Source organism: Panthera leo, chromosome B2, assembly GCF_018350215.1.
Source record: "Panthera leo isolate Ple1 chromosome B2, P.leo_Ple1_pat1.1, whole genome shotgun sequence".
NCBI classification, from domain to species: Eukaryota; Metazoa; Chordata; class Mammalia; order Carnivora; family Felidae; genus Panthera; species Panthera leo.
In genome coordinates, this window is record NC_056683.1 from 48,133,171 (window position 1) to 48,160,016 (window position 26,846).

The 26,846-nt window shown below is 45.7% G+C and overlaps 1 protein-coding gene across 3 annotated transcripts; it reads left to right on the plus strand.

The window, feature by feature from the left end:
• The first annotated feature begins 35 nt into the window (after nucleotides 1-35).
• Nucleotides 36-26,144, plus strand: TFAP2B (transcription factor AP-2 beta). 3 transcript variants are annotated; one of them, XM_042939030.1, is made up of 8 exons: nucleotides 69-116; nucleotides 4,557-5,015; nucleotides 9,861-9,943; nucleotides 15,413-15,447; nucleotides 17,940-18,099; nucleotides 19,736-19,854; nucleotides 22,022-22,163; nucleotides 24,999-26,144. In XM_042939030.1, exons 1-8 carry the CDS (start codon nucleotides 69-71, stop codon nucleotides 25,297-25,299), a joined length of 1,347 nt encoding a protein of 448 aa, XP_042794964.1. In that variant the 3' UTR covers nucleotides 25,300-26,144. The 3 variants fall into 3 exon arrangements, with proteins under 3 accessions (XP_042794962.1, XP_042794964.1, XP_042794963.1); XM_042939028.1 differs by lacking the exon at nucleotides 15,413-15,447 and having other exon boundaries at nucleotides 36-116; nucleotides 9,861-9,921; nucleotides 17,880-18,099; XM_042939029.1 differs by lacking the exons at nucleotides 69-116; nucleotides 15,413-15,447 and adding an exon at nucleotides 3,308-3,334 and having other exon boundaries at nucleotides 9,861-9,921; nucleotides 17,880-18,099.
• The last annotated feature ends 702 nt before the right edge of the window (nucleotides 26,145-26,846 follow it).

Genomic DNA, 26,846 nt, shown 5'->3' on the forward strand with positions numbered 1-26,846 from the left:
AGTCCTGAGAAGCCAGACATCTGCTCCTCACATGAATGCACTCACCTCCTAGAGACCAGGCTGCCATCATGCTCTGGAAGCTCGTGGAGAATGTCAAGTACGAGGATATCTATGAGGTGAGCCGACACCCCCAGATGCATCTTAGAGCTTTGCAGATACAGAATTTGAGCTTCTTGACACCCCAACTGATATATATTTTTCAGCTATTTAGTCGTAGATTTCTGGTCGGTTTTCTCAGCTTTCCCTAACTTTTAGAAAAGCTGGCTGGGGGAGAGACTTCAGTATTCGGAAAAAGGGACTTTAAGGTTGAAATCTGGCTACTTTAAAGTTAGGAAATTTCTCTCTTTTCGTTCTTTTTTTTTTTTTTTCTTTTATTTTTCTTTCTTTCTTCTTCGCCCCCCCCCCTTAGGTTTTGATGGGGAATGTGGTGCTACTCAATGTGGGCAGAGAAAATAGAGACTGATCAAGGCAGAGGCTCTCCTGGGTTTGAGTGTAGGAGAGAATTAGATGTTCAAGCCTCATTCGTAACAGACTCGGGCTTTTAATTTTTATTTTCAGTAATACTTCTGAAATCGGTAACAAACGGATCCAAGTAGAGGACGGAAAATTAGAAGGAGGGAGGTAGATAGCTAGATGGGTGTCGATAGAGCAGAAGCTAAGGAGTCCTAGCAGACCTTTTTTTCTTTTTTTAAAAATCTTTTTCCTTGTGTTTTGCTTTTTTGAGAGTCAGTGCGTCCAACACCCCGTTTGGGGGTATTTTTAACGCAGTGTTCTGCCCTTGTTGAGCGCGCACGGCTCTCCAGCGCTGGGGTTGGCGCAACTCTTCTGGGGCGGGGGAAGTTGCCCGGAGCCCGGCGGGGCCGGGGCCGGGGCCGCGCTCGCCGCTGCCCTGGTCGGCCTCCGGCGCCGGCTGACGCGGCGGCGGGGCGGCTCCGGGGCTGGCGGGCGAGGCGGGCGGCCGGGCGGGGCGCGCGGCGGGACGGGGAGGGGACGGCGGCGGAGGCCCGCGGAGCTCCGCTCCGAGCGGAATGGCCTCGCAGACCCCGACTTGGGTGCCGTGGGGAAGAGGGCAGCGCAGACTCGAGGAGACGTCGAGGGAGGGAGGACGGAAAGAAGCGCTCGGAGGGAGGGCGCCGCACAGTTAGGGAAGGGGGCAGGGGGAAGCTGGCGAGCCGGGCGACCGAGACCGTAAAGCGGAAAAGTTGGAGAGAGGAGGAGGACGGGAAGCCAAGTCCTGGGCGACCGGCGCCAAGTGGCGCTCGCTCGGTCGTACGGAAAGGTCGCGGTGGGACGCACAGAGGTGCCCCGAGCCGGTGGGGGAGAAAATGCCACCCCGGCACTCCGGGAAGATTCTGGAAAGCCCGGCCGGGAGGCGCCTGGCGGATACAGGGAACCGGCCGCGCACAGAGGCGGCCGCTAAGCCCCGACTGACGCCGCGGGCCCAGCCTCACCCCCGCGGACTGGGGCTCCGCGGCCCCACCGCCGCCCGGCCGCCGCGTCCCGTCCCGCAGGCAGCCAGTGCCCCCAGCTCCGGCCGGGCCGGAACCCTAAGAGAGTGTGTGTGTGCGTGTGTGTGTGTGTGTGTGTGTGTGTGTGTGTGTTAGAGAGAGAGACAGAGAGAGAGAGAGAGACAGAGACAGACAGAGACAGACAGAGACAGACACAGAGACACAGAGATGATGAGGGTTTTCCTTTCCTCTTTGTGGCGGTGTATCGACTGTAACGAAGAGCCGCGCCTCCGCCTGGTGGGGCTTGTTTCGGTTCGGCCTCCTTTTCTTTCTTTAACAGGCGGGATAATGGTAAAGTCGAAGGCGCTAGAATTATCTTAAAGAATGTGAGCGCCCGAAGTGAGCATGACACTCACGGAGATGGGGTCATGGTGTGTGTGAACAGCTGGGAATATACATAGAGGGATTTCAGTGGGTTCCCAAAAGTAAGCAGGATAAAACTTGGTCTCTGCTTACGAAAAGTAAACTGGCTAAATGAGATAGGAGGGAGGGACAACAGAAAGAATAGAGGGAAAGAGGAAGAGGGAGGAGTGGAGTGCAAGAAGGGTAGAGAGAGGAGACCAAAATGGGAAGGAGGAGGGAAGAGAGAGAAGAGAGGGGAACTGAGAGCGAGGGAAAGAGAGGGAGGAGAGAGAATATTGCAGGTACCCTTATCTGGCTAAATTTTCTGATCAAAACTATAGGAGAACCAGGAGCCCTGTGGAAGGAACCTTTTTAAGTCCGGAGGAAGGTTGAACTTTAACAGAAATGGCAGTCAGGCCAGTTGAACGGGTTCCTGAAACATCCCAGAAGGTTTTCTGTTGCCCCTGGCTTTGCCTGGAAAGGATACATTTAGTGTACTTGGAGATTGATTGCATATATTTTAAATTGAGGTAAAAATCACAGACTGAGCAGTGAAAAGGGACTGGTCACACAAGGGATGAAAAAAAAAGCCCCATCTCTCTCCAGTCCTTTAATAAATCAGCATAATCTCCAATATTCAGTGCAAATCTGCAAACGTCACTTGTAAACAACCAGGCCCACCGGTTTACTTTTCTCTCCCCTCCAAATGATGAGGCAACGCCTTTCTATTTTGTTTTTCTAATCTGCACACAAAGCACCTAGGGCGATCAGTTCTTCCCATTAGGAAAGTCCCTCTCCAGGAACAAGGACACCTACATTCTGTACAAGCCCCCAGCGATGCTCTCCCTCACTGCCTTGTCCAAAGTAGCAGGGGCTGCCTTACGCGTGTCCCCGGCTCAGTTAATTGAAGTTCTGCCTCTTTCCTGCTAAACTTTTTCCCCAGTCTGCCTTTGCCAGCCCCCTCGTCTGATTACATCTAGTAATTCTCCACTGAATGAACGTCATTTACAATAGTAGGGGAGCTCTGCGCTCGCTGCTGCTTCACGCTCCATTTGTCCTCCATTCTCCCTTTAAAGTACTCGTGTAATATTAATAGTCATGAATATCAATTATTATGAGGCGGTGTAGGCAAGCGGAGGGAGGAAGGGGCGCTGGAGCAGTCTGAGCCCAGCTTCGGGTGGAAGAGGACTGTATCTGGAGCCCCGAAGAGCGGCAGAAGAAAAGAGGCCAAAAAGACAGCAAGAGACCCGATGAACAGCTCTGTCTGTGTGTGACAGGCATCGCCAATCTTGTTTGGGGGTGGGGGGGGATTTTTTTTTTTTTTTTTTGATGGCTTGTCCTGGAAACCCCTCAAGCTCGGCTCCTGTGTCCAGCTCGTTTCTCTGCTGGACTCCTTGATTTTTTTTTTTTTTAAATCACTGTTTGATTTTGAGCAGTAACCAGGCTTTTTTTTCCAGATGTTAGTCCACACCTATTCATCCATGGTGAGTTTGGATTCACGTTGTACCAGAATTGCATGCTCCCCCCTCTCACTGTCTCTCTGTCTCTCCGTCTCTGTGCGTGCGTCTCACTCTCTCTGTCTCTGTCTTCCTTTGAGCGCCTTTGGCTTGGTAATTTAGCACCATAATTGGAGGAGGCTGCAGCTGCTTCTCTCTGCATTGTGTGTTCTCCGTCTGAGCTCCATGAGTCAGCTGGGGAGGGGGGAGGCCGTAGAGAAAAACTTTTTATTTGCCACTGCAGTTTGGAAATTTAGGTGACAATTTCTCCAAAAAAGAATCACGGGGACTTTACCAAGGCACTTCCACAAAGGACAGGGAGAAACTTAAACACCCCTCTCTCACACACACCTCCCCCTTCTCCTTCCACTCAGTTTGCCACTCCAGACAGAACCAACAGTAAGTTGTCTGGGCTTTTTCTTGTTTTTCCCTCCCCAGGTCCTTAATTTTCACACCCTGGAGTATCATAGCATTAGATACAGAAAAGCAACCATAGAAATAACTCCTTCGAACCACGACTCAACTTAAAGGAACGTGGGTTCAGGATGTAATTTCAAATGAGATCCATTTCAATCAAACAGTATTTAAATGATTTAATTCCTCTTGGGGAGGGAGGGGTGACTGGGAACTCAGAGTAGGCAGATTTCTCAGAGCTCCTGGAATTATCAGGTTGTGTGGGGAGCATTTGGTCAGCTGGCTGGGTTGCCAGTGAAGGCAGAAGTTGGTTTGGAACAGGAGCAGCAGCAGAGCAAACAGTATGAAGTTTTATTTGTTATGCTTTGCACCTCTGGAAGAGTTAGAAAAGATAGTTTAAAACACCCAGAAGAGGAAACACTGTACGGGAGGCTCCTATATTTTTAATTAAGGAATTTAGAATTCCCCCCATACATTCAGTTACTTGACCCTTACCCCTTTTGCCTGCTTTGCACTCCCAACAGAAGGCTCAGATGTTGGTTAAGTGGGTGGTGATTCTACCCACTTTTCCCCTCAAAGCCTCGCATTTGGAATTGCTGAAATCATGTGCCCTCTGAGTCAACCTGGGAGTATAAGTTTCAGACTCTTGCTTCCCCTGTCCTGGGAAGAATGTACAGAAGCGGGGCTTCTCCATTAGTCGCTTGTATTTTTTTTTTCTTTCTCTCTCTCTCTGTCTCTCTCTCTCTCTCTCTCTCTCTCTCTGCTTCTGTCTCTCTCTCCTTCTCTCCGCTCCCAGGACCGGCACGATGGCGTCCCGAGCCACAGTTCCAGGCTCTCACAGCTGGGCTCGGTGTCTCAAGGACCTTACTCCAGCGCCCCGCCGCTGTCCCACACCCCGTCGTCAGACTTCCAGCCGCCCTACTTCCCGCCTCCCTACCAGCCGCTCCCCTACCACCAGAGCCAGGACCCCTACTCCCACGTCAACGACCCCTACTCCCTGAACCCACTGCACCAGCCCCAGCAGCATCCCTGGGGGCAACGGCAGCGGCAAGAAGTGGGTTCAGAAGCCGGCTCTCTCCTGCCCCAGCCTCGGGCCGCCTTGCCCCAGCTCTCGGGCCTCGACCCCCGGAGGGACTACCACTCGGTCCGCCGGCCAGACGTGCTGCTGCATTCGGCGCACCACGGCCTGGACGCGGGCATGGGTGACAGCCTCTCGCTGCACGGCCTCGGCCATCCCGGAATGGAAGACGTCCAGGTAACCACAAACAAACAAATGAGAAGGACAATAAATAAATAGTGAGTGCCCCGGGAGATGGGAGGGGTGGGGGAGGGGCACTCTGCATCCTGGTGGGGGGAGTTTCCATCTTTAAAACAGGACTAGCTGGACACGACTTATATAACTGTTTATGTGTTATGCATGTAGTGGCGATTTCTGGAGGTCCAGTTATGAAAGCTGGAACCACTAGAAATGAAATCTTGAAGGAGAAAGAGATGCATGTACGGGCTGATAGTTTAGGGTCATCACAATCAAGGCTAGTTGTTTTTCCTCTTGCCTTAGCTACTTCCTTTTTCTCTTGTACTTTGTGCTAGCAAGCTAGGTACCCTCCCAACCACCACTGCCCCCCGCCATGCACGTTCCATAGTGGGCCTGGCCCCTGACAAGGCAGGTGAAAGCTTGGGCTGCTTAGAGTCTGGGGCTTCAGCATAGAGGTGCAAGGGCCTCTTGGGCTCCAGAGGTTCCTGCTGGATGTTAAGCATGACAATGCACATGGGGCAGAAAAACATGTGCTATGATCATCCAAACCAGGTCCTACTTTGAATGTCCCATAAGCTGCTGAGCCCTTTTTGAAGATAAATGAGTTCCAAAGTCATCTCCGGAGAAATGGAATAATTGTAGGGGTGGGGGTGACCCAGAAAGCCATAATTCTGCCTGGGAGTCCAAGAGGACACATACCATTTTGGAGAATTGCTTTCACCTCTTGGTGCATCAGACGACTATGGAGTAGTATTCTCCACATCCCTCCTCAGTTCTCCGCTCCATTAATACTCTCCTCTCCCCAAAGCCACCATCCCAGTTAGACAGGCATCACGTGTTTGTTTCTTAAAACAAAAGGCTCAAAACACTCCCCCCACCCACTCCCTAACCCATCTGCAACCTACACAATGGAGCCTGATTTGGTTGAGAATACTTGGTTAAACTAAACAAAGAAACATCAAAGAAATGATTTCGAAAAACTGTCTGGGTGATTCTGAGCAGGTCTCCTTTTGCTCCCTAATTTAAATAGTCTGCAGAAAGGATAAATACGGTTGAAAGGTATTTGACACTTTGGTCTCATTGTCATAGTTGTATATATTATGCATCGTTTTAGACGTACCTCTAAAGCAAAGGAAAATGAAATGGGAAAGGGAAAAGTCCTTCTGTTTTACCTTACTGGGGAAAATATACATTTATTTCGGACAGTTAAAGTGTGGTGACAGCGTCAAATGCTGCCTGTGTGTAGCCTGTAATGGTTTATTGTTTTAGAAGAAATTCAGTTATTTATTATTTCCCAAAATAATGGGATCACATGATTTGTGGCTGGATTTACCCATAGTAACATGAACGATAGTTTTGTTGGTTTAATCAAGCTTGATGATCCCTGTCTGGAGATACTGCTCATTTCAGAATACCATACAAGAAGGAAATATTTAATAGCTTTTTAAAAAATGTATTGAGGTAATATGTGTCTGGGAGGGGGCAAGTTTTTAAATTAACCTTTCTGAGTATGGCTCAAAGTGCTAGATAATGAAAGTGGACCAACTCATCACCACTGCTGTTGGCAATGCTAACGCACTGGCCGTGTCACCACCACCCTGCAGGCCCAGTGACTCAGTCATTCTAACCCAGGAATTCTCTCAAAAGAGGGAATAGATTTCTTTGGTCTCAGTTTAGTTTGGTTTTAGTTTAGTTTAGTTTTTTAGTTTTTTTTTTTTTTTTTTTTTTTAAGATAGAATTGTGAGGGGTTTTGGGTGTTTGGTCAAATGCAAAGGACGAGAGAAGCACAGGACCAGTTCAGGGTGTATTGGGGAGAACACCCGCATCAAAGCGTCGCGCGGCAGGCTGAGTTGTTGCGTCGAAACAAGGACTGCGGAGGTGCAGAGAGCCCAGAGGAGAGAAGGTGCAGGCCCCGGCCCACGCATGCTCCCCACCTCTACCGAGTTCCTCCCCCAGAGGCTTCCAAACCCGTCATCTGGCGGGGTGGGGTGGCTCGCAGGACTTTTTCTGGACGACCTTCAGTGCACGGGGTCACGGGGGATACATCCTGCGCTTGTCCCAGGCTGCAGGGAGGATCTCTGTCTCCGCGGCGGCGATGACAGACCTTCTGAGGCAGGGATGCGTTTGACACGACAGGGGGCAGGTGACAAAGAAAGACGGGGGAGAGATGTACCTAGGACCGGGCCCCGAATGCAGGGGCTTCGCCTGAGCTGCTCCATCCCGAAGGATCCACTCCGAGTTGCTGGGGGGGGGGGGGGGGGGGGGTGCGGGTAGGGGTGGGGAGAGGGGGGAGGTGAAGTTACCCGAGCCGGTGGGGATTTCACCGTTTCCTGCAGCTACGGATTGGGTTGGCTGCGCCTGACCAGTCTTTAAAAAGGGACCAGAGGGTGCCTCGGCCTGGACCTCAGTCACTTGTACGAACTCGAAGACCTAGTGTGTGTTCCGGATCCCTCTCCCTGCCCCCTCCCAGCCGCGGACCTGACAGGTCCCCAGGGCGCCGCTGGGCCAGAGGGCCTCACCGCGAGGGGTACTCACCTGGCCGAGGGTTGGTTTGTGGGTATGTCGTGTGACCCAGACACACGCGGAGGGCCACCGCCCCGACCGACCGTGAGAGAAGAGGAGGGGAGCTAATTAACCAAATGCTTCTAATATTTTTTTAAATGAAACTATAAAACCCTGTCAATTTCTATTTCAATTTACTCACAGGGGCTATTAAACTAGCAAATCGCAGTTTGGGCTCTGGGTATGCTACATTTCACCCATTTGCGTGTATGTGTGTTGGGGGGTGTGCACTGTTAAAAAAAAAAAAAAAAACTCCGGAAAAACAGCATCAGAGAGAAAGATGGAGTGAGATGACACCTACTTTGGAGTTTAGTTGTCGTGGAACCCCTCTTTTCTTCTTCCAGTCTTTGCTCCCTAACCTCGCGTCACCTCTACTACCCCTGAGTATAAGCATATAAGGACGTTGTCAAACCCCACCACACACACACACACACACACACACACACACATACACACACCAGTGTCTTAAAGCAACCCCTGGTATCACTTTTAACTAAAGAAGTCTAGTAATTACGAGTCTGAGTTGTTTTTCTGCGCTTCCGCATGCAGTCCTAATTAAATCTTTACGATCCTCCCTGTGACGATTAAGCGCCAGCATGCTGCGTGAATATCCTGTACAAAAACCCAGCAGGCGGCCGTAATTAGATAGAAAATCAGACAAGAGCCTTCTCATTAACTACCACAACTACCCCACGTCGCTGATGAGGCGTATATACATATTTACGTATCTGCGTGAGGGTGAGGTGTGGGGGCGCCCTGGGTCCCGGCCCCCGAGATCCGGGGCCTGCCCGCCCACAGTCACCGACGACTATTTTGGTCTTGAGTGGACGCCTCGCACTGTAGACACGTGAGCATGGCAAGGCGTGAATCGTGTGTGTGTGCGCGCGCGCGCACGCGGGTGTGCAAGGTGGGGGTGTCCTGAGGAGTTCCGAGCAAGTTGTATGAAGTATTTGCTAAAGCGTTTTACTGTTTCTTAATATGGACATGGCATGTTGCAACATGGAAAACGGGTCTTACGGGGAATAACAATTTTCCTCACCTTTCCGACAACTGAAGAGTGACTCTTAAAAACGTAAAGAAACAAATTAACATGCTCCTCCCCCGCTCCTCGTGATTAGATCATCTCGTGTCTAATGTGCTGCTTGTTTGGGGTAGACAGTCTCTTCCTTGTGATGAACACACACCCTGTCTGGGGATGAGGTGTGAGTGGGTGGGAGGTGCTGTGAAAACACAACCTCACTCCCAAGCCGTTTGCTTTTCCTTCTCTGTAGAGTGGGGGACAGATTGGTCCGAACGTAGGTTTCTAAGAATCAAGGAAAGAAAGCAGCGGTACATTTCAGAAAGACCTAGCATTTATTTTTCATTTGTGGGGTGGGGTGGGGAGAGGAGGGAATACAGTGCTTTTGGATGCCCTGGGACGCACAGCCAGAACTTCTGTATTTGTACATCCTGACAGTAAGAAACTCATCCCAACAGCCATTTCCCCTCAGAAGTGCTGCCAACACCCAGGGTTGAAACTCCCCTTTAGGATAAGACTGTGGCACAGAAGATGAATGCTCTTTGCCAGAACCTAGGTGATCACTGGGAAGATCGGGGGCTGTGTGTCTGTGGTTACTGTGGCCCTAACAGGTGTGCTTCTTGCTGGGAAGTAGCAGCAGCAGGATTGGGAGGGGAAGCAAATTGTGCAGGTTCCTCTGAGGGATTATCAGGCAGCAAGAAATTCATAGCACACAAGGACGTGTACGGACTGAAGAGTGTGTGCGGTCCTGCCAGCTTGCAAACGTGTTCCTATGTGTTGCTGTTTGCATTCCATTCCAAATTGCTCAGACTTTAATTAAAATCCCATAATGTAAACTATTATGTATTTGTAAAGTGACTCTGGGGTTAAGATGTGCTGGGATAGAACTGAAAACAGGAATTATCCGTACTTATATTGGTGAAAATCTTTCAGCTGTTGCCAAATTTTCACAATTCATAAGAGCAAGTAATATGAAAGTTTATATGTCTGTGTAACATCTATGTTTAATATAATAACTAAACCAATACTGCATCCCAGATGTCTCTCGCAGTTTCCTTTTTCCTCCTCTTCCATTGGAAGAATTTATAATTTGGGTGACTTTCATTTCTATGTTGATTTGGAGGTAATAATGATAATAATAAAACCTCCCTTTGTGAATTAATATAAATGGAAATAACAGAAACTCCAGTTTGGAATGACATGATTTATGTGTGCAATTCTTTAATATCCAGTCAATTTGAATAGTGATGTTTTTATATTCACAGTCAGTTGAAGATGCCAATAACAGCGGCATGAATCTATTGGACCAGTCTGTCATAAAAAAAGGTATGGATTATTCCTCCCAAAAGTAAGCAAAGTTTTCCTGTGCAGTCATGTCTTTATGAGTTTTCGCTTTGGGGGAATTCGTTATGTTATAAGAGAGAAATGTTTGTGCACAATCACAGGACAAAGGTGTAAAAGGCCTGGGTGTAAAAGGCATGTTGGGAAGAAGGAAACAGGGAGGGGCAAAGACAGAAACCCAGATGAGAGAGACAGAGGGACAGAGACTGTTGCCACTTTCTCATGGTACATTTGGCAGCAATTGTAGACACATCTTAAATAATCGAACTACCATCGTGTGTGGAACTGGTTAGGAAACACTGCTTTCAAAACTGTGCTATAATTATTTCATTTATGACTGGAGTTTGCTGAGCTAAACCCTAACCTAGGTCATTGAGACAGGTCCTTCTCTTGTTTTTGTATTTGATTTTTGTGTGTGGTAATTCTGTTCCCAGTTCTCTTTTATGAGTTCTTTATTATTTTTTTAAAAAAATCCTGCGAAATGTGTTGCTAAATATGCACATCCCGAGAAGTTGAGACAGCCTATGCACATTTCTAAATCTTCCTACATATGCATTCATGATTTAGTGTGACTGTGGAATCACCCCATACTGTTAAAGGGCATGTGATATTAACAAATGTTTGCAGTCTCTTGTACAGCTGTAAGCAAAATAATTAACTAATTAAACTAATTAAATGTAATTACAATAACTCATTTCGGGCGTATTGCAGCTGCTTAATTTTTCCCCCTCTCTTCTGACAGTCACTGAGAGAATGCCTGGCGATTAGTGTGGCTGCCGAAAGGCCCGAATGTCACTCACATGCCACCAATTTAGGAGCTTGAATGTGTAAACAGTGCAATCTTTAATTATCGCTAGAGCTGGTATTTGGAGATACAGTTTTAACTACTGTAACCCTTTCTTATCAATTCTGGAGAAGGCCCGTCCTTATATTTGATGTCAACAATCCCTAGCTTCCGTCAGTTATGATTAATTTGAACCACATGACAGTCACAAAAATAATTAAAGAAAAGGTGCTTTGGAAAGGAATGCAAAGTCAAGCCTGGTACAGTAGAAGGGTTGTGAAGTAAGGATTCCAAACAGGGTGGGGTATTCTAAATTATCTTCCTTTACAAAGACAGAAAAAGAAGGATGGGAGTTGGGGCAGGGGTGGGGGGAGCTGTACTTGAATAATGCCATTTGGCTTTGGAATGTAATATCCTGAAGAAGAATGGTGAGATTTGGGGCAAAACTATTTATTTTGAGTGTTGCTCCAAACATCTCTCCCTATCTTCTTTAGATAGTGTCATTTCAGTTTTTAATGCCAGCTTTTTGGTTTGCTCGGACACCCAGGCTTGGTGCTTAGATTTGCAACTGTGCTGACAGCTCACTTTCACCATTTCCTCTAGGGTCTTCTCTTTTGGTTAACTGCTAGTTGATGGGGGCAAGGCGGGGAGAGTGGGGAGGTACTTCCCCATTGGCTTTTCTGTTTCTTTTTTGTTTTAGCCCTCCCTCCCTTTTCACCAGAGGCTAGAACCCCTTATCTCAGGGTTCTGTATCCTAGAAACAACATTTGGGCTGTCAGTGGGTCATGCCCGACAGATGACCAATCAGAAATGTTATTAATAGGCAGGCCAATAAAAATATTCGGAATTTAGCTTGCTTAACAAAATGGACCTGAAAATATTCTTAGATGTATGCTGCTTTGGTTTCAGGGCTAGTATATGTTTGTCAGCAAAATATGAATATTTATGTATAAGGGTATCTCCAGGAATAAGGAGAATATTGACTAAAGTGGCTGGTTCTGTTCGAAAACATGCAATACTTTTTATGGCCTCTAAAGCCTTTTTAATTTTTTTTTAATGTATAGCTTAAAACATCTAAGTGGCACTCCAGTCACTTTATTGATTTAGGGGGCATGGTATGAATATGAAGTGTTAGGTCAACTCCATTATTTAATACTTCAGGTATTTCCTTTATTAGATGAAGAAAAGATCTGAGTATCATATATTTATCTTTAGAGAGTCATGGGTAAAATAGAAATAAGTGGTTGATTTACTTTTCTAGATAACTGTGAATCATTTAAAATAAGGGTATGGATTTACTTGCTTCTTCCTGGCCCTCTGGTCTCTCGTTTTTGTCCCCTCCCCAACCCTTATGAAGGATATCTCCCAGAGATTAATTTCATAAAAGAGGAGGTGAGACAGTTTTCAGAACTAAGTTTTATACATCTCAACAATGGGCAAGGGACTCGGTTGCTTAATTTATTTTCTAATGGGTTTTTAGAGAGATCTTTAATTTTTATTTTTTGTAGAGGGATTTTTAAAAGTCTACCTCACTAATAAAAGTGCAGCCACTGGCCCAGGTTTCGCTGTCTCTGCTATTATATATACTGAAGCCAGAAGACCTAGGCATAAAAGATAAAGGTCTCTATGTCTGTCACTGTCTCTAATTATGGACTCTCTCCTAAAATTTAACCAATTTTTCACCCGTGTTGATATCACCTCATAGATTATAGGCTAGCTCTCTTGTTATGTTTGCTATCTGGGCTTAGCTGACATTTCTGAAGTAATTTAGTTAAGAGGAAATGAGTTGTTCCCAGTAGAGAGAGCAAACGAGTGGAGTGAAGGTAGCCAGCGTGATAAATGGCTCTTTCATTTGAAGATCTCCAGAGCTCGTTTACGGCTAATTTTCTGTATTGGCCCCCTTTGAGCTATTAATGCAATCGGCAGGGACCGTGGCCCCTCTCCTCTTAGCTGCCCCATTAGAGCTCCCATTAAGCTGCCGAGTCTCAACTCCGTGGCAGGAGTGGAGGGAGTAATGAAAGGTGCTTTTTAAACTCTCCTAATCTAAACCGGCAGAGGGTGGTTAATACGATTTGAAGGGGGCTGGTCAATGAGCAATCAATAAAGTAATAATGAGAAGGATTCGGTACATTAACAGTCTAAAAATCCAACGAGACATTAAAAAATCATTCTTAACTCTCAGTTCCATTAAGATTAGGATTCTGGGCCGGGGAGGGGCTGCGTTGGTGCCCAGCTAATATAAATGATCACTGCCACCATCCTATAGCCTAACTAAAAAAGGCTCACCTGGGCTTTAAGAAGAAGTGTTTGGTGCATTCAGAGGCCAAAATGCAATAGGTTTGACACCTTAGAGAGCAGAAAATATGCTGGGATTTCTTGGAAAGGCTAGTGTGGCTGGAGTCCAAGGTTCAAATGTGACTGTGGGGCATTTTCATTGGTCTTGGGGATATCCTGTTTGGTTAGTTTCAGTTCAACCTCAGTTCTTTCCCACTTTTTTCCCCATTAGTTCTGGCCCCTTCCCCATATAAACACTTTGATTTGGTGTGGATTTTCTTTGGGGGGGGGGAGGTAGGAAGAAATTGCCAATTTCAATTACAATGTTGGGATTCTTCCTTCTGACCTAGAAGGTAAAAAAGCACCGAGAGTTATGTCAGAGCCTCTGAAAGGGTTTGAGTTTCCCCTCAAAGGAAGAGGTTCACATTTCCAGAGCTGACTTGGATCCCAATAGGTATTTATTCAACTCAAGACTCTGAGATACATTCCAGCCACCCAGGGAGTAATCAGAGTTCACAGAATTTTTAAAAATTTTTATTTATTTTTGAGAGAGAGAGAGAGAGTAGGGGAAGGGCAGAAAGAGAAGGAGGTACAAAATCCGAAGCAAGCTCCAGGCTCTGAGTTATTAGCACAGAGCCTGACGCGGGGCTTGAACTCACAAACCCGTGAGATCACGACCTGAGCCAAAGTCAGATGCTTAACTGACTGAACCATCCAGGTGCCCCAAGAGTTCACAGAATTTCAAAGTTGGAAAGCTCAGACACTCTTCTCCAACTCCCACCCTCCACCCCCAGTGGGGAGGGGGGCGGAACTGAGATGGAGAGAAGATAAATGACTTTCCCAAGTTCCCACACACCAAGTAAGTGATGGGACCCATTCAGTTTATAGCCTCTTAGACTTTGCCCCTAAAGGATGCTAACACTGGATGTTCGTAGTTCTTTATATGCCAGCTTTCTTTGTGAGAATCCTTTTATTTTTCTTTCCAGGATTTCAGTGCTCACATTTATAGATGTGTTGTATATCCATGTGAAATAATATTTAGCCCTCAGGTAGATGAGAGACAATGCAAGTATAAAGAAAAGGGTGCTCTGCTGGTAAGAAGTACTTATTTCAAGCAGTATTCAACCTCTTGTTGGCTTCCTGGTGTAGCTTACATATTTAAGTCTGAGTACCTTTCAGAGGGACTCACCTTTGAATCCATTAGATGGGTTCATTTCTTCCTTTCTTCTCCACCAGCGGATCAGACCCACAAAGGGTCTGTTTGCAGTCAAACACAGAGATCTCAAGGCTACGGTTTCATAGTTAAGTTTAAAAAATACACATTAAGAGCTAGTCTATTAACACTTTGGTTCTCTATAGTCCACTAATGAATAATATTTTCTGTAATCAGTTTTCCTTCCTCTCTCCTTAAATAAAACTCCAGTCACTCTAATGAAATACTGATTGGGTTTAAACCTTTTTTCTTCTCCCTAATATAATGCCAGGAAAAAAGGAATGGAGCAAGTTTTGTGGATGTTACGTGCAGAAGTTGGCCATGATATGCAACTGAGAACTGAATAGGAAAAAAAAAAAAACCAACCAGTTTTAATGTATGCACAGAAAATTGTAAACATGTAAAGAACTGAAAGCTTCACGCTGAGTTTTGCTATGCTCCATTTCCTTACCATTTCCTGCTGTCGCTTTAAACCTATCTTAGTCATCTCTGGGTTCCATGAGCAGGAACAGTGTGCTCATAATTACTAACAAATCAACCGGGTCCTGTTGCTCTCTGGGTTTATTGATAAGCTGGAGGAAAGCAGAAGGGAAAAGACAAAGAGAATAAAATATGGGGTTAATCAGCTGAGCTAAGCAGGTGTGAAAGTGGAGGGGAAGGTAGATAACACTGCTAGGGATTTAAAGGAAAGTTAGGACAAGAAATGTGTAGGGTCTAGTCTAAGATACCAAGATTAAGGTCAGAGTGGGAGAGGGTTAGAACCTGAAGATGAGGGAGTAGAGTGTAGGAACATGATTTATACTTAAATTAGAAAATGGAAGGGCACCTGGGTGGTTCAGTTGGTTAAGTGTCCGACTTCAGCTCAAGTTATGATCTCAAGGTTCCTGAGTTCAAGCCCTGTGTTGGGCTCTGTGCTGACAGCTCAGAGCCTGGAGCCTACTTCAGATTCTGTGTCTCCCTCTCTCTCTGCCCTTCTCCCACTCCCACTCTGTCTGTCTCTCTCTCAAAAATAAATAAACATAAAACAATAAATTAGAAAATGGAAATATAACCTGAAGCATATCTGCTCAAATGGCTTGCATCTTTGGGGGGCTGGGGGAACAACAACAAAAGAGGACAACAATGTGTTGACAGAAGCTGACTGGATTGGTGATATTTAGGTGATAATGCATTTGAGGAAAGGTACAGTCCATGGAACGGAAGAGAACACTATACATTCCCCAAAGGAAATGGCTGTTAGGTAAATCAGGCAATTAACAATAGTGAAATTAGAGGGCAGGTTATAAAGTGTCTCTAAAGGCTTGGCTTTTCAAGAGATTTGGCATCTGGGACTCTGAGAAGCAGGTAAAATTCCAATCCTAAGGGATATTGGTTGTTCAGTATGGGAAACAGGAAATGAACTTAGTATTTTCAACTTAGTAAGGTTTTTTCTTCTGTTAAAATATTCTATAGTGAGGTTTATTTTCTGTTAAAATATTCTTTCCAAATAGTATTTAAATATGAAAATATTGCTGATGTCAAAGATGAGATTTTTTTTACAACTTATTTCTATAGTTCATACCATGTTAAAATTACAAAATTATATCTATATTTTGGAGAAAAGTTTCTCCAAGGTTACTTGAAGCTAATTCCCATGATCGTAAATTATTTGTTTATAGATCTTGAATACAAATCTGAAATATGGAAATCAAGAGTGCTGTGAAGAATAAGACAGATCAAATTAGATGTGGATGTTGTGTAAGAGAATTAAATGACAGGGTGTTTCCACCAAAATCACTGTCTTTTAAATGACTTTAACTCCGTATTTTACTCAAATGTAATTAATACTCACACTGTGACTTTTCATTGGTTCACTCTCAAAAGGGAATATGAGAATGTGATGAGGGGAATCAGAAAGAAGAAAACATGTTCTGTAGCCCCCCCGCCCCCAACCAGGACAGTGCAGAAGATCCACTCTGTTACCTAACATCACTCCCTGTTCTGAGACAGGGCCTTGAACTCTGCAGATCCAGAAATACTAAAACATCTAAGGAGTAGCAAAAGGAAATGCTCCAGGACCTCCATCCATTCTCCTAGGAAAATCCTTTTCCATGAGATGTTTGTAAAGGGCCAAACTGCAATTCCTAATAAATAAGAGATTTGGGACCAACCTGGCTTTCAGGAGTCTCCAAACAATCATGGAAGTCTGAATGCTGGAATCTGTAGTAGAGAGAATAAGCTGTTACAAAAATACTCACTGTTGGTTATTCTATACAAGAGAAGTTGTACAACTTGTTTGACATGTAGAGTTTTAGGCTCTGGATGGTGGAAAGAGCATGTCTTCCCCTACCAGGATGATAAGATAAGACATAATCTTTATTAAAGAGAAGGAATGGGAGCCTTCTTTTTCATGCCAGATGCATGTTTCAATAAATCCCCTGAACTGGTGATCAACAAATATTGTTTGAAGATTTGGGGGCTTCATATCCCATCGGAAGAAGCTAAGGTGTAAGGCAAGCCAGGAAAAGTCACCTGCCCTGTGGCTTCTAGAGCCTGCAGAAAGAAAATGAGCTTCAGCAGTGTAGAAGTCCAAAGGAGCAAGACTGCCCGGGAATTGGGAGATTGGCCATTCATTGTTCCTCATTCCCAGCCCTTTGGTTCTACTGAGCCCCGCCTCTTCCTGAGGTGCAGATGACACTGAAACACAATTAAACAGAAATACAGGCTGGAGAGACTGAATGCGCCTGGGTAGCAGTGGCAACCAGCTGTCAGCTCTTATTAACTTCTGCATAAAACATACCTTGAGTGCGGTTTGTTATCAATTACTTGCCGAAATGAAACAACTGGGGCAAGGCAAGACCTCCGCTCACATGAATTAGAGTGATTGGTTGATTGATCAGGGCACCTGTTGTAAATCATAACTGCTCCAAACAATCACCAGCCGGTGCTTTAGTTAATTTGTAAACAAAATTCATGTCACTGTGGAATTGCTTTCACTGGAGAGGAGCATTTGGGTTCATTTCTAAATGAATATGTTGTTATGATGTAGGAAAGAATGAGATCCACTTTTACAGAAATGAGCAGCTCTTTCGAGCCCAAGCTTAATGGTATTACTTGGCTGTTCTTGAGCAGTGTCTGAAAGAGCCCACTCTCCAGTGCTCTCCAGTGATGACCATATATTTGAGTCCAATAAGAAAGGGGGGAGGGGTTCTCATACAGAACATTGGTATTACCATTTTATATCATTGATAATGTAATCACTCCCAGGCTTCAGCACCAAATATGATTATTATCCTTAGGGGATGGATGAGGAATCTAGGATTTAGAGAGGTTCACTGAGATATCTAAGGTCACAAGCTAGCACATGGTGGAATAGGATTTGCCGGGTTTCACAGCATAATTCAAACTCTGGGCTGTCTGTTTTGATTTTGTATAGTAAGTGGGACTGTGGCAAGGGGCACTCATAGCTACACACATGGGGTAAGTTTCCAGAGGAGTGATGGCTTTTCCATTTGTTTGTACACAGTGCTCTGAACGCACCGCAGCCCCATTGGAACAAACACTTCCTCCTCCAGCTTTCCACTTGGCGCCTGTCCTGTGGCCTCGCCCCTGCGCACGCACCGACACATTCTATCAGCCGGTCACCAGGATCGAAACCCGGTCACCTTTATGGCATATTTTTTTTCTCCCTAGTTCCGGTTCCTCCCAAATCTGTGACTTCTCTGATGATGAATAAAGATGGCTTCCTGGGAGGCATGTCCGTCAACACCGGCGAGGTATTTTGCTCGGTCCCGGGCCGTTTGTCTCTGCTCAGTTCAACTTCAAAGTACAAAGTAACTGTGGGAGAAGTTCAGAGACGGCTTTCGCCCCCCGAATGCCTCAATGCGTCTCTCCTCGGCGGCGTCCTCAGAAGGTAAAACCCCCAAATCGGTTATTACGGGGTGAAGGAAGAGGGCGCTCCCGCAAACCAACATATAGCCCGGCGCAGTTGCCTAGCAACCGGGCGTCCAGCGCGCGGCCCCCCTCTTCCCCCCCTCCCCCCCAGCTGCGCGTGCGGAGAGCTAAGGCCGCCACGTGCTGAGGGCAGCGCGCGCAAACGCCGCCGCCCCGGGACCCACGCGCCGTCAGCGCGCGCCGCCTCGCCCTCCCGCTGCGATCGGTGGCTGGAGCCGCCTACTTTCCCTGCCCTGTGCCTGGCGCGGGACTCCTTCCCATCCCCGGGACACTTCGAGGGCGTTCTGTAGCCTGAGTGAAACTCAGAACCGACACACACTTATCTAAAACAGACGTTTCATGGAATAAACCACTTTGTACCGGTAACGTACTGTGATACTTCTCTGGTTTGTTTTAAAGTATGTTTGGCGGCCGACTAAATCGGTCACTAGCCACCAAAGCATTGTTCCCTCGGCTTGAAAAATTCTGCACTAGACTTGCGACCTCTTGTCTTCAGTAAGAACATCGCCAATAATAACAATGGAATATTAACAGTTATCCCGTGGGGGCATTCAAATGGTCCTCAATATTGGAGGACCTTGTGAAAAATGGAGGAAGAGGTGGCTTTTATCTTAAGATTTTAAAGCCTCTCCCCAGATTCTCTGCCAGTGCCTGGACAAAGGACACTTTGGTAGTGTCTCTGATAGGAAGGTGACGCTGTAGGAGACGAACTTTTCAAGCTGGCCTATTTGGGGGGTTGAAAGTCCCTTTCTTTCCTAAAAGTGGCTGTGTGAACTGTACCACCAGAGAGGTCAGAGTAACTGGGTTTTTTCTTGTATTTTTGCCAAGACTTTAGCACATACAGGGAGAGATGAGGGAGGAAGTAAGGGGGTGACTCATGGATTTTTCTCACTTTGAATCCTTTTGCCGTGCTCTCCAAGTGAGTCCTTTGAGTCCTGGAGTGTGGAAGTTTCTTTCATTCACCCCCTGGGCATTGAGTGTGTATAAAACTTGCTATGAGATTAAGTGAGATAATCAATATACAGTGCTTATCGCATAACTAAACTCCCTAAAGTGTTAGTTTAACTGTTATTGCGATTACCATCATCATGTTGGTTTCATGTTTCAGTCTTCCTTCCCCTTTTAACCGAACTCCATCTTACAGCAATTCTTGACCCCTTCCTTCCTCGAAAGGCCCACCTGTTTCAGCTAGTGCCTTCTCTCTGAACCACCCAGTTCTTTCCTTCTTTTTGGCAAGGTAGCGCTTGCCCAGTTTCTACTTACCAACTAGCTCCATTACGAGGAAAGAGCTTGTGTGTTTGCATGTGCAACTTCTACCTTTTCTGGACCCACAACCTACATCCTAATTATTCCCATCTGGTATCATTTTATTTTCTCACGAGATAAAAAAAAGACTCAATTTTTTTATGCTCTGTATTGCAGAAATTAAGCAAACCTCAGCAAACTATCAGCAAATAACCACAAGGAAAGGGGGAAAATGTGCTAACCTCAAGTTAAAACCTCTTCAAGCTCCACTGGGCTTTAGATTGCTAAGTCTAAACTTTGTTTCAGGAATACTCTGAGGTTAATCAGAATGTTAATTCTTGCAATTTCAGAGCCAAATCGAAAAATGGGGGGAGATCTTTGCGAGAAAGGCTAGAAAAAATCGGTTTGAATTTACCCGCGGGCAGGCGCAAAGCAGCAAATGTCACGTTACTCACCTCCCTGGTGGAAGGTAAGCAAGACGTGTGGCCATTTCACGAAGTGGCTGAGTTTAACTGTTGGCTGAAGGCTGACATTTTACACGTTTCATGATTAACTGGAAATCACTGCAATTGTTGTGCCCTTATGAGTCGAATGTCAAGAGGCTGCCTGAGAGAAGTTCAAAGGTCCTTTTACTTAGAGGGAACTGGCAATTGTAGAGAGGCCAAAGGACATGTGCAAGAGTCCCTAAGCTCTGGAGAGTGCTCAGGTCCAGACTCTAAGGCAGTGCAGAGGTCACTTGTACCACCATGTGCAGGAGACAGTGTGTGAAACTCCCTCTGTATGAATTCTCGCAAGAGTAACTCTGTAAGCAGCAATCCATTTTATATTCCTCTCCTTCCCAGGTTCTACCTCTGAATCGTCAGTAGTAGAAAGCACATTGTCTTTTTTCATAAGGAAACTATTATTGCACTCCTGACCCCTAATGGTTATTTTAAAACTCATGCCACTCCCAGGGTTCTATCTCCTGCTGATTACCAGGGACTTATTATTATTATTGAAATATGGCTTAATAAGGCCAATGACGCCTAGGAGAAAACAGGGTGCAGGGAGGTGCTGAGGAAACATGGAGGGGAGTCACGTATGATCTTCAGTGTAGATTCATCAATTGTGAATTAAAGGGCCACAATTATGACAGGCACATTCTAATTTGCTCATCATTTTGGGGTTGGGGATGATATTTATGGTATGTAATAAACAGGAACTTCTACACAGTTGAGAACAAGAGGATCTGCAGTTAATTTGTGGGACGGGGAAGGGATAGGAAATACAGCCAGATGGTCTTAATGAAGGAAGTTATAGAATTTTCTCTAGAGTCTAACATGTTGGTCTTGGTTTTTTCTTCTATTTTTATGGATGTGATATTATGACACTCCTGTGGGGAATTGGTTTTTGGAGGAGATCTTAGAATATGTAAGCAGCAACCATAAAGTCATCACATTTACAGGCATTGCACTTTGCCATCTTTAAGGCAGAGTTGCCTGGCCCAAACTTACCCTCTGGGGAAGCAGTCACCAAATTTCCAGATCACACTGATTAGCAGTTGATTCTCAGCCTGGGGGGTTTAGTTTTTGCCCTTCAGGGATTTGTTAGTATCACAATCCTCATTTTAAAAAGCAGTCAAGGTTATCTCTGCCTAAGACTTGAATTTGGGTGTAGAAGGAAGGAAAACTGTAAAACTACTGAAGTTACAATAGTTAGTTGGCAATTTTCAGTTTTATGGATCTGGATCGTTGTAAGCACCATGCCTGAAGTCTTTTGTTGTTACTATGATAATGATGATTAAAAGTAAGTCATGCTCCTTAAAAATCACATAGCTATGGGATAATTCACCATATCTCTTTACCATGTTCAGGATCTTCCCTGGAACACCTAAGGCTGTGCATGAAGGGCTATTAGTGTTTTATTTGAAAGGTCTTCCACATAAGCTGAGGACTCAGATGTCCAGGTTTTCTATAGTTGCTGTGTCATCTTTCTGCAGTAGAAAGTTCTTGAGTAGGAGAATGATGACAGGAACCTCTGAGGAGAGACCTGAAACCTATCAGGGAACTGACAAAGAATACATATTTCATTGTTGGACAGAAACACTCATTCCTTATATGTTTCTTTAATATATGTGGACATGTTCACACGTGGAATTGTTTGTATATATTTGTTATTAATAAGATATTTTTTCCTAATGCAATCATAGGAAATACAAAATATAACACAAAAGATAGGAATACTTTTAAACTTTATTTAAAGCAGGTATAACAGGTGCTTTTTAAAAAGGGAAGGGGGAAATCTGGCTTGAATGTCTAGCCAACTGTCTAGGTGCAATTGTAAGGTGGCTCCTGAATATATCTGCCCTTAAGTGAAAGCATGGTGTGTAGGAGACCCAAAGCTTTTCAGGGGATGTCTAGCTAGGACTTGGCTAAAAGGATCATCAGAGAGAGGCTGGAAAGAGCAGCAGGAGCAAAGTTTATTCCATCAACTTTATGGCTTGAGAATCCTTTTTATCTGGGCATCAGTCTCACCTTTGGTTTTGCCCCCAACAGCTGGCCTCTTCTATAAATAACAACGGTTGACCAGGGACCGTCTCCTGTCCTAGATGATCAGGGACTAGGTGCTGATTATTACCTCTACTCCCGTCTTTTCAGGAGAAGCTGTTCACTTAGCTCGGGATTTTGGGTATATTTGCGAAACAGAGTTTCCTGCTAAAGCTGTTTCTGAGTATTTGAATCGGCAGCACACGGACCCCAGTGACCTGCACTCCCGAAAGAATATGCTGCTCGCTACAAAGTGAGTATCCCAGACCCTCAGCCCTCCTCTCTGACTCCCACCTTGCTGCCTCCCCTCGCTTGGGAGGACAATGCAGACCTCATTTGTGGGGCTGGGAAGCAACTCAGTGGTCCAAGTAGCTTTTGCAGCCTGTGGATTGCTGGCTAGGATGCCCTCCCAGCTCCACCCTCTCTCTTCTCTCCCCCCACGCAAGTTGATTAAGGGCTGTGGGTTTGTCTTGATCTCCTCTATTACCAAGTTTCTGGGGGGAGAATGGCTTTATTATTATGAATCCAGGCTTTTTACAGTTCTTATCCCCAACCCTGGGGATCCCAGGCAGGAGTTTTCTGGGTCTTTCCTGGATCCAGATCTTCCCTGGATCCCTAGGTGCACATTTCTTCCTGGTTTCACATCTCCCGTCATAGGCACACTCAGGATGTCTATATGTCACCCACGTGTACCCATCTCCACCCGCAGCTCTAATTATTCTCTTTCCAACGTTGCTGTTTGGCATCTTCCACAGACGTAAAATTTACTACAATTCCAGAGGGGAAAATAGTAAATCTCTGGCTAAATTTAGGTCTAGAGCTCATTTGAACTTTTACAGTGGGTTTTCTATTTATTTGATTTACTCCTGTCTTTGGCTTCGGTGTCATATTGTTGGTGTTTTATGGCCGACTCAGGCCTGCAGTGGGCGGCGCTGTGCGCGTCCGCACGTTTCTCTCCAAGGCTCGGCCCAAACAGCGGCGCTCATTTATTTAGTGCTGGAGGACGCAGTTTGTTCCGTTGACAGCGTAATTTAAAGAAATATATGGAAGGCTGAAAAATCATTTGCTCAAATTTGTCCAGATGTTTTTGAGACGTGATTGGAATTTGATTGCCCCTTTCCGCAGGGTCAAAAAATATTAATGTCCCAGAACTTTAATTGCTTACAGACCCTGCTTTGGGCTTTGAAGATTTAGAATGTTTGACTCTGAGCATTTGTTCCCCCCAGTTCAGAATTTCTTTTTTGGCACTTTGGTAATGAGTACAAACTTAAGGACAGACTTTAACCATCTCCTTCTATGATCAAAACTTGGCTCTTGTCCTGTTTTTGAAAGTTTTTCTTCTGATGTACCAGCTAGCAGTATAATGGATCTGTTGCCCTCCTACCCCTTGCCCTGCTGTCTGGTGGTGGGGGACCTGTTGGTGCTTTATAAAAGAGTAAATGTACTTTGGGGGAAAATAAAACTAAAGTGTATAAATTAGATAATAGGATTTCACCCACCAACTCTTATTTCCCGAAGGAATCCTTGTAACTTCCTCCACCCCATCACTCCTTGAAGCCCTGTGGCTTCACTTAGGACAGCACTTCTTAACCTGGGGTGAGTATCAGAATCATCTGGGGAGCTTTTCCAAGGTATTTGTGGACCTAGCCCCAGGCCCTCTGAATTGGAATCATGGGGTAGAGGCATGGATACATGCATCTGAGCCCCACAGGTGCTTCTGAGGTGCCTAAGAACTGCCCTATTTACTTCAGCACCGTCAGCACCGTAACCTATTTCTTCCTGGTTGTGAGGATGTAGATGTGCATTTTGAATGGAGTAACCAGTAGAGAGAGGGTAGAGAGATGCCTGTCAGTATTATCTAACCACCAGCCTTAAAACTAAAACCTTTTCACCTGCTGCAGGTGGGGGTGGGGGACGTAGTCTCTGTCTTGTTTAGTCATTACTCTTCCTGAGAGTAATCCCCCTGGCAAAGGATGCCCCAGGGTCACTGATAAGGGCCTCTGGGTAACTGCCTTGTTTACCTGTTGGCCAGGCCACGTGTTGCCAAGCGTCAGGCCACACTGGAGGTGAGGGTGGGGGGTGGGGAGGGACTGGGACTGGAGTTGTATAGACCCATGGACTGGTGGAAGCAGGTTGACAGGAGAAGTTTGCCAGTCTGTGAAAGGTCGTGGCCTTTGGGAAGCCATGCCACTGGACCTTCTGGGCTAAAACCATCCTATATTAAGCCTCTTGTCCATCTCCTATATTAAAAATTTCTCAAATAAGCTCAATTCGTAGGCACACAGGATTTCTAAGGCTGAGAGTTTCCTCTAAATTGTAGTTGCCCTGAGGAAATAAAAACCTTCAACAAATAAAAGTCTACCCTCCCCAGTGTCTTACCCATCTACCTGTAGGTTTTATTTAAACAGTGTAGGAATCCTTTTATATTGACAACAATCCTGTTGTACAAAGATTTTCAGTAGCCTGTACTTAAAAGAAAGGGAAAGGGGGGAAAATACCTTCCTTCCCAAATACTGCAGGTAAACAGATTTTTGCTTTGAATGGAATCAGCATTCTGTCCTGGAATAAACAGTTGCTTGCCCTGGGCCATGCAAGTCTCTGGCAATCTGCTTCTGTGCCAGGGACGGGCTTGTGGTTTAGGGGCCTAAATCTTTCAGGGCTTTTTGAGTCTGATCATCAAGAGGTTAGAGAGGCAGAGGAGAGGAGGGGGAAAGGGCTTAAAAAAAATCTGCCAGGTAAGAGCCAAAAATGATTGAATAGTAAAGATCAAACGCTAAAGCCTAGCGGATTTCCCAAGCAGGGTTTAGGCGGTCCTGGAATGAAGGAGGAAAGACTGGATGTGGGGAGAAAGGCAAGGCTTTGGGCTGTAAGGGGTGCATAACTTCCCCACCCCCGCTTTCCTTCTCGTCCCAGCTGCTCTAGAAGGGAGAGTGCCGTGAAGGGAAACAGAGCGGAATCGTCCGCATTAGCCTCGCTCTCCGGCTCTATGGTGACCCGGCGCCTCTGGGCTAGTGTGCGCGTCTCCTTTCTAATGCCAATGACAACGACACCGAGAGTGATTTTTTCTTCCTCTCCCACCTCTTTGCAGGCAACTTTGTAAAGAATTTACGGATCTGCTGGCGCAGGACCGGACGCCAATCGGGAACAGCAGACCTAGCCCTATCCTGGAGCCGGGGATCCAGAGCTGCCTCACGCACTTCAGCCTCATCACGCACGGCTTCGGAGCCCCGGCCATTTGCGCCGCACTCACGGCCCTGCAGAACTATCTCACCGAGGCGCTCAAAGGCATGGACAAGATGTTCTTGAACAACACCACCACTAACAGGCACACGTCTGGGGAAGGCCCAGGTAGTAAAACTGGCGACAAGGAGGAGAAACACAGGAAATGAAAAATTAAAAAAAAAAAAAAAAAAAAAAGAAAGAAAGAAAAATGTTTTAAATACAAAAGGAAAACAGAAAAAAATTTAATTTTAGCTTTAAAATGTTGGATTGGCTTTGGAAGAATTAATTATATTAGGTAGAATACACATACAATCAAATTTTAAAAAAAGAGCTAAATAACTTTAAAAAAAAAACTGAGGCTTACAACGGAGCAACAATATCGGTTCTCAGTGTCTATTTCAAGATACACTTGGAGACAAACGTCCGGATTTTCCACTTCGGTTCTTTCGAGCTTAGTAATACTGATAATAAAAGAAAACCATGATTTTCCCCCTTTGGAAAAATAAACATAAGACTAAACATGAGAAAACGCTAACTTATTGGAAGAAAATCGGAGAAACGTTGGTGTCAGTGCTTTGAGAGTTGGTTGACTGAGACGCACGAACTTTTTAATTTTTAATATTTTTTTAGGAAACTCTCGCAGTCCCCGCCCTTCCCCCTCACCTCACCCCTCTCCCAACCACCCTTTTCTATGTTGCCCTCCCTCCCTCAAGCTGTCACGGGAATTTTCCGGGATGAACATGAGTGTGGTTAGCCCCTTTGCGTTTGCCCCTCGGTTACCCCCGCCCCGCTCTGCGCCCTGCGTTGTTAACTCACCGGTGCCCAGCTCCCGTTGGCACCCTTCGGGGAGGGCGAGGGCGGGCGGGGCGGGAGGCCCGCCGTGGTGCCGGCGGTGGCTGCCGCTTGTGTGGGCCCGCCGAGCAGAGAGGCTCCTGCGGCTGAGGAAAATCCGGATCAATAAGTTGATTCAGACTCATCATCAGTTCCTTTCAGAAATGTTACTAATTCCCAGCCTTGCCAGCACCTGCATACAGAGAACCTTGCATTTGTTATGTTTGTGTCATCTACCAATTTTAAGAACAATAGTAAAAAAAAAAAAGCACAATATGAATACGTTGATTAGTATGTAATTCCTTCGGAGGGGTATGTACCATTTCATTCTCTTCTGTTTTCCAAAGCTTTGCCCGCATGGTTTATGAGCTTCTTCAAAGAGGACTTGGGCTTCCTACACAATCTATAAGGTACAGAGAAAAAAAAAATCCGATCCTTTTTTAATCAAAGCCTGTGTGTCAGAATTCTGCAGGTGCACTTCTTTAAAGAAGCTCAAAGGGAATAATTTAGAAAGTGGCCAATAAGAAATTGAAGCAGCTTTGAGTCTAGTTGCTAACAGATACCTCAACACGGAATTCCAGGGGAGGGGGGAGCTGAAAATGAATTTTAGGGGAGAAAAGTAAGGGTTCGTGGAGTCCAAAAGCAATATTGCCCTGCCTTTGAAATAGATTCCATTTCCTTGGGCTCTTTGGTGATTGCTGTTTTAGCGGGTAAGGAAGCAGCTTTTCGAGTGGTCCTGGGCAAGAGGGTGGTGCAAGCTTCCGTGTTTCAGCAACAATTGTTTTCTACAAGATGCTTTCTGAATGAGGCATCACCCCCCCCTCCCCAAGACGTGCACTCGTTTTGGCATATGATGGCAAAATAATGAATGCAAAGTGAAAGG

What these genes read in the sequence shown, in the direction of transcription:
- TFAP2B (XM_042939028.1), top strand. Translation starts at nt 36, where the DNA reads ATGCACTCACCTCCTAGAGACCAGGCTGCCATCATGCTCTGGAAGCTC. An exon ending in CCAGTCTGTCATAAAAAAAG is followed by an intron (nt 9,922 to 17,879) that starts GTATGGATTATT and finishes TTTTCTCCCTAG; the next exon opens with TTCCGGTTCCTCCCAAATCT. An exon ending in CTCGGCGGCGTCCTCAGAAG is followed by an intron (nt 18,100 to 19,735) that starts GTAAAACCCCCA and finishes TTGCAATTTCAG; the next exon opens with AGCCAAATCGAAAAATGGGG.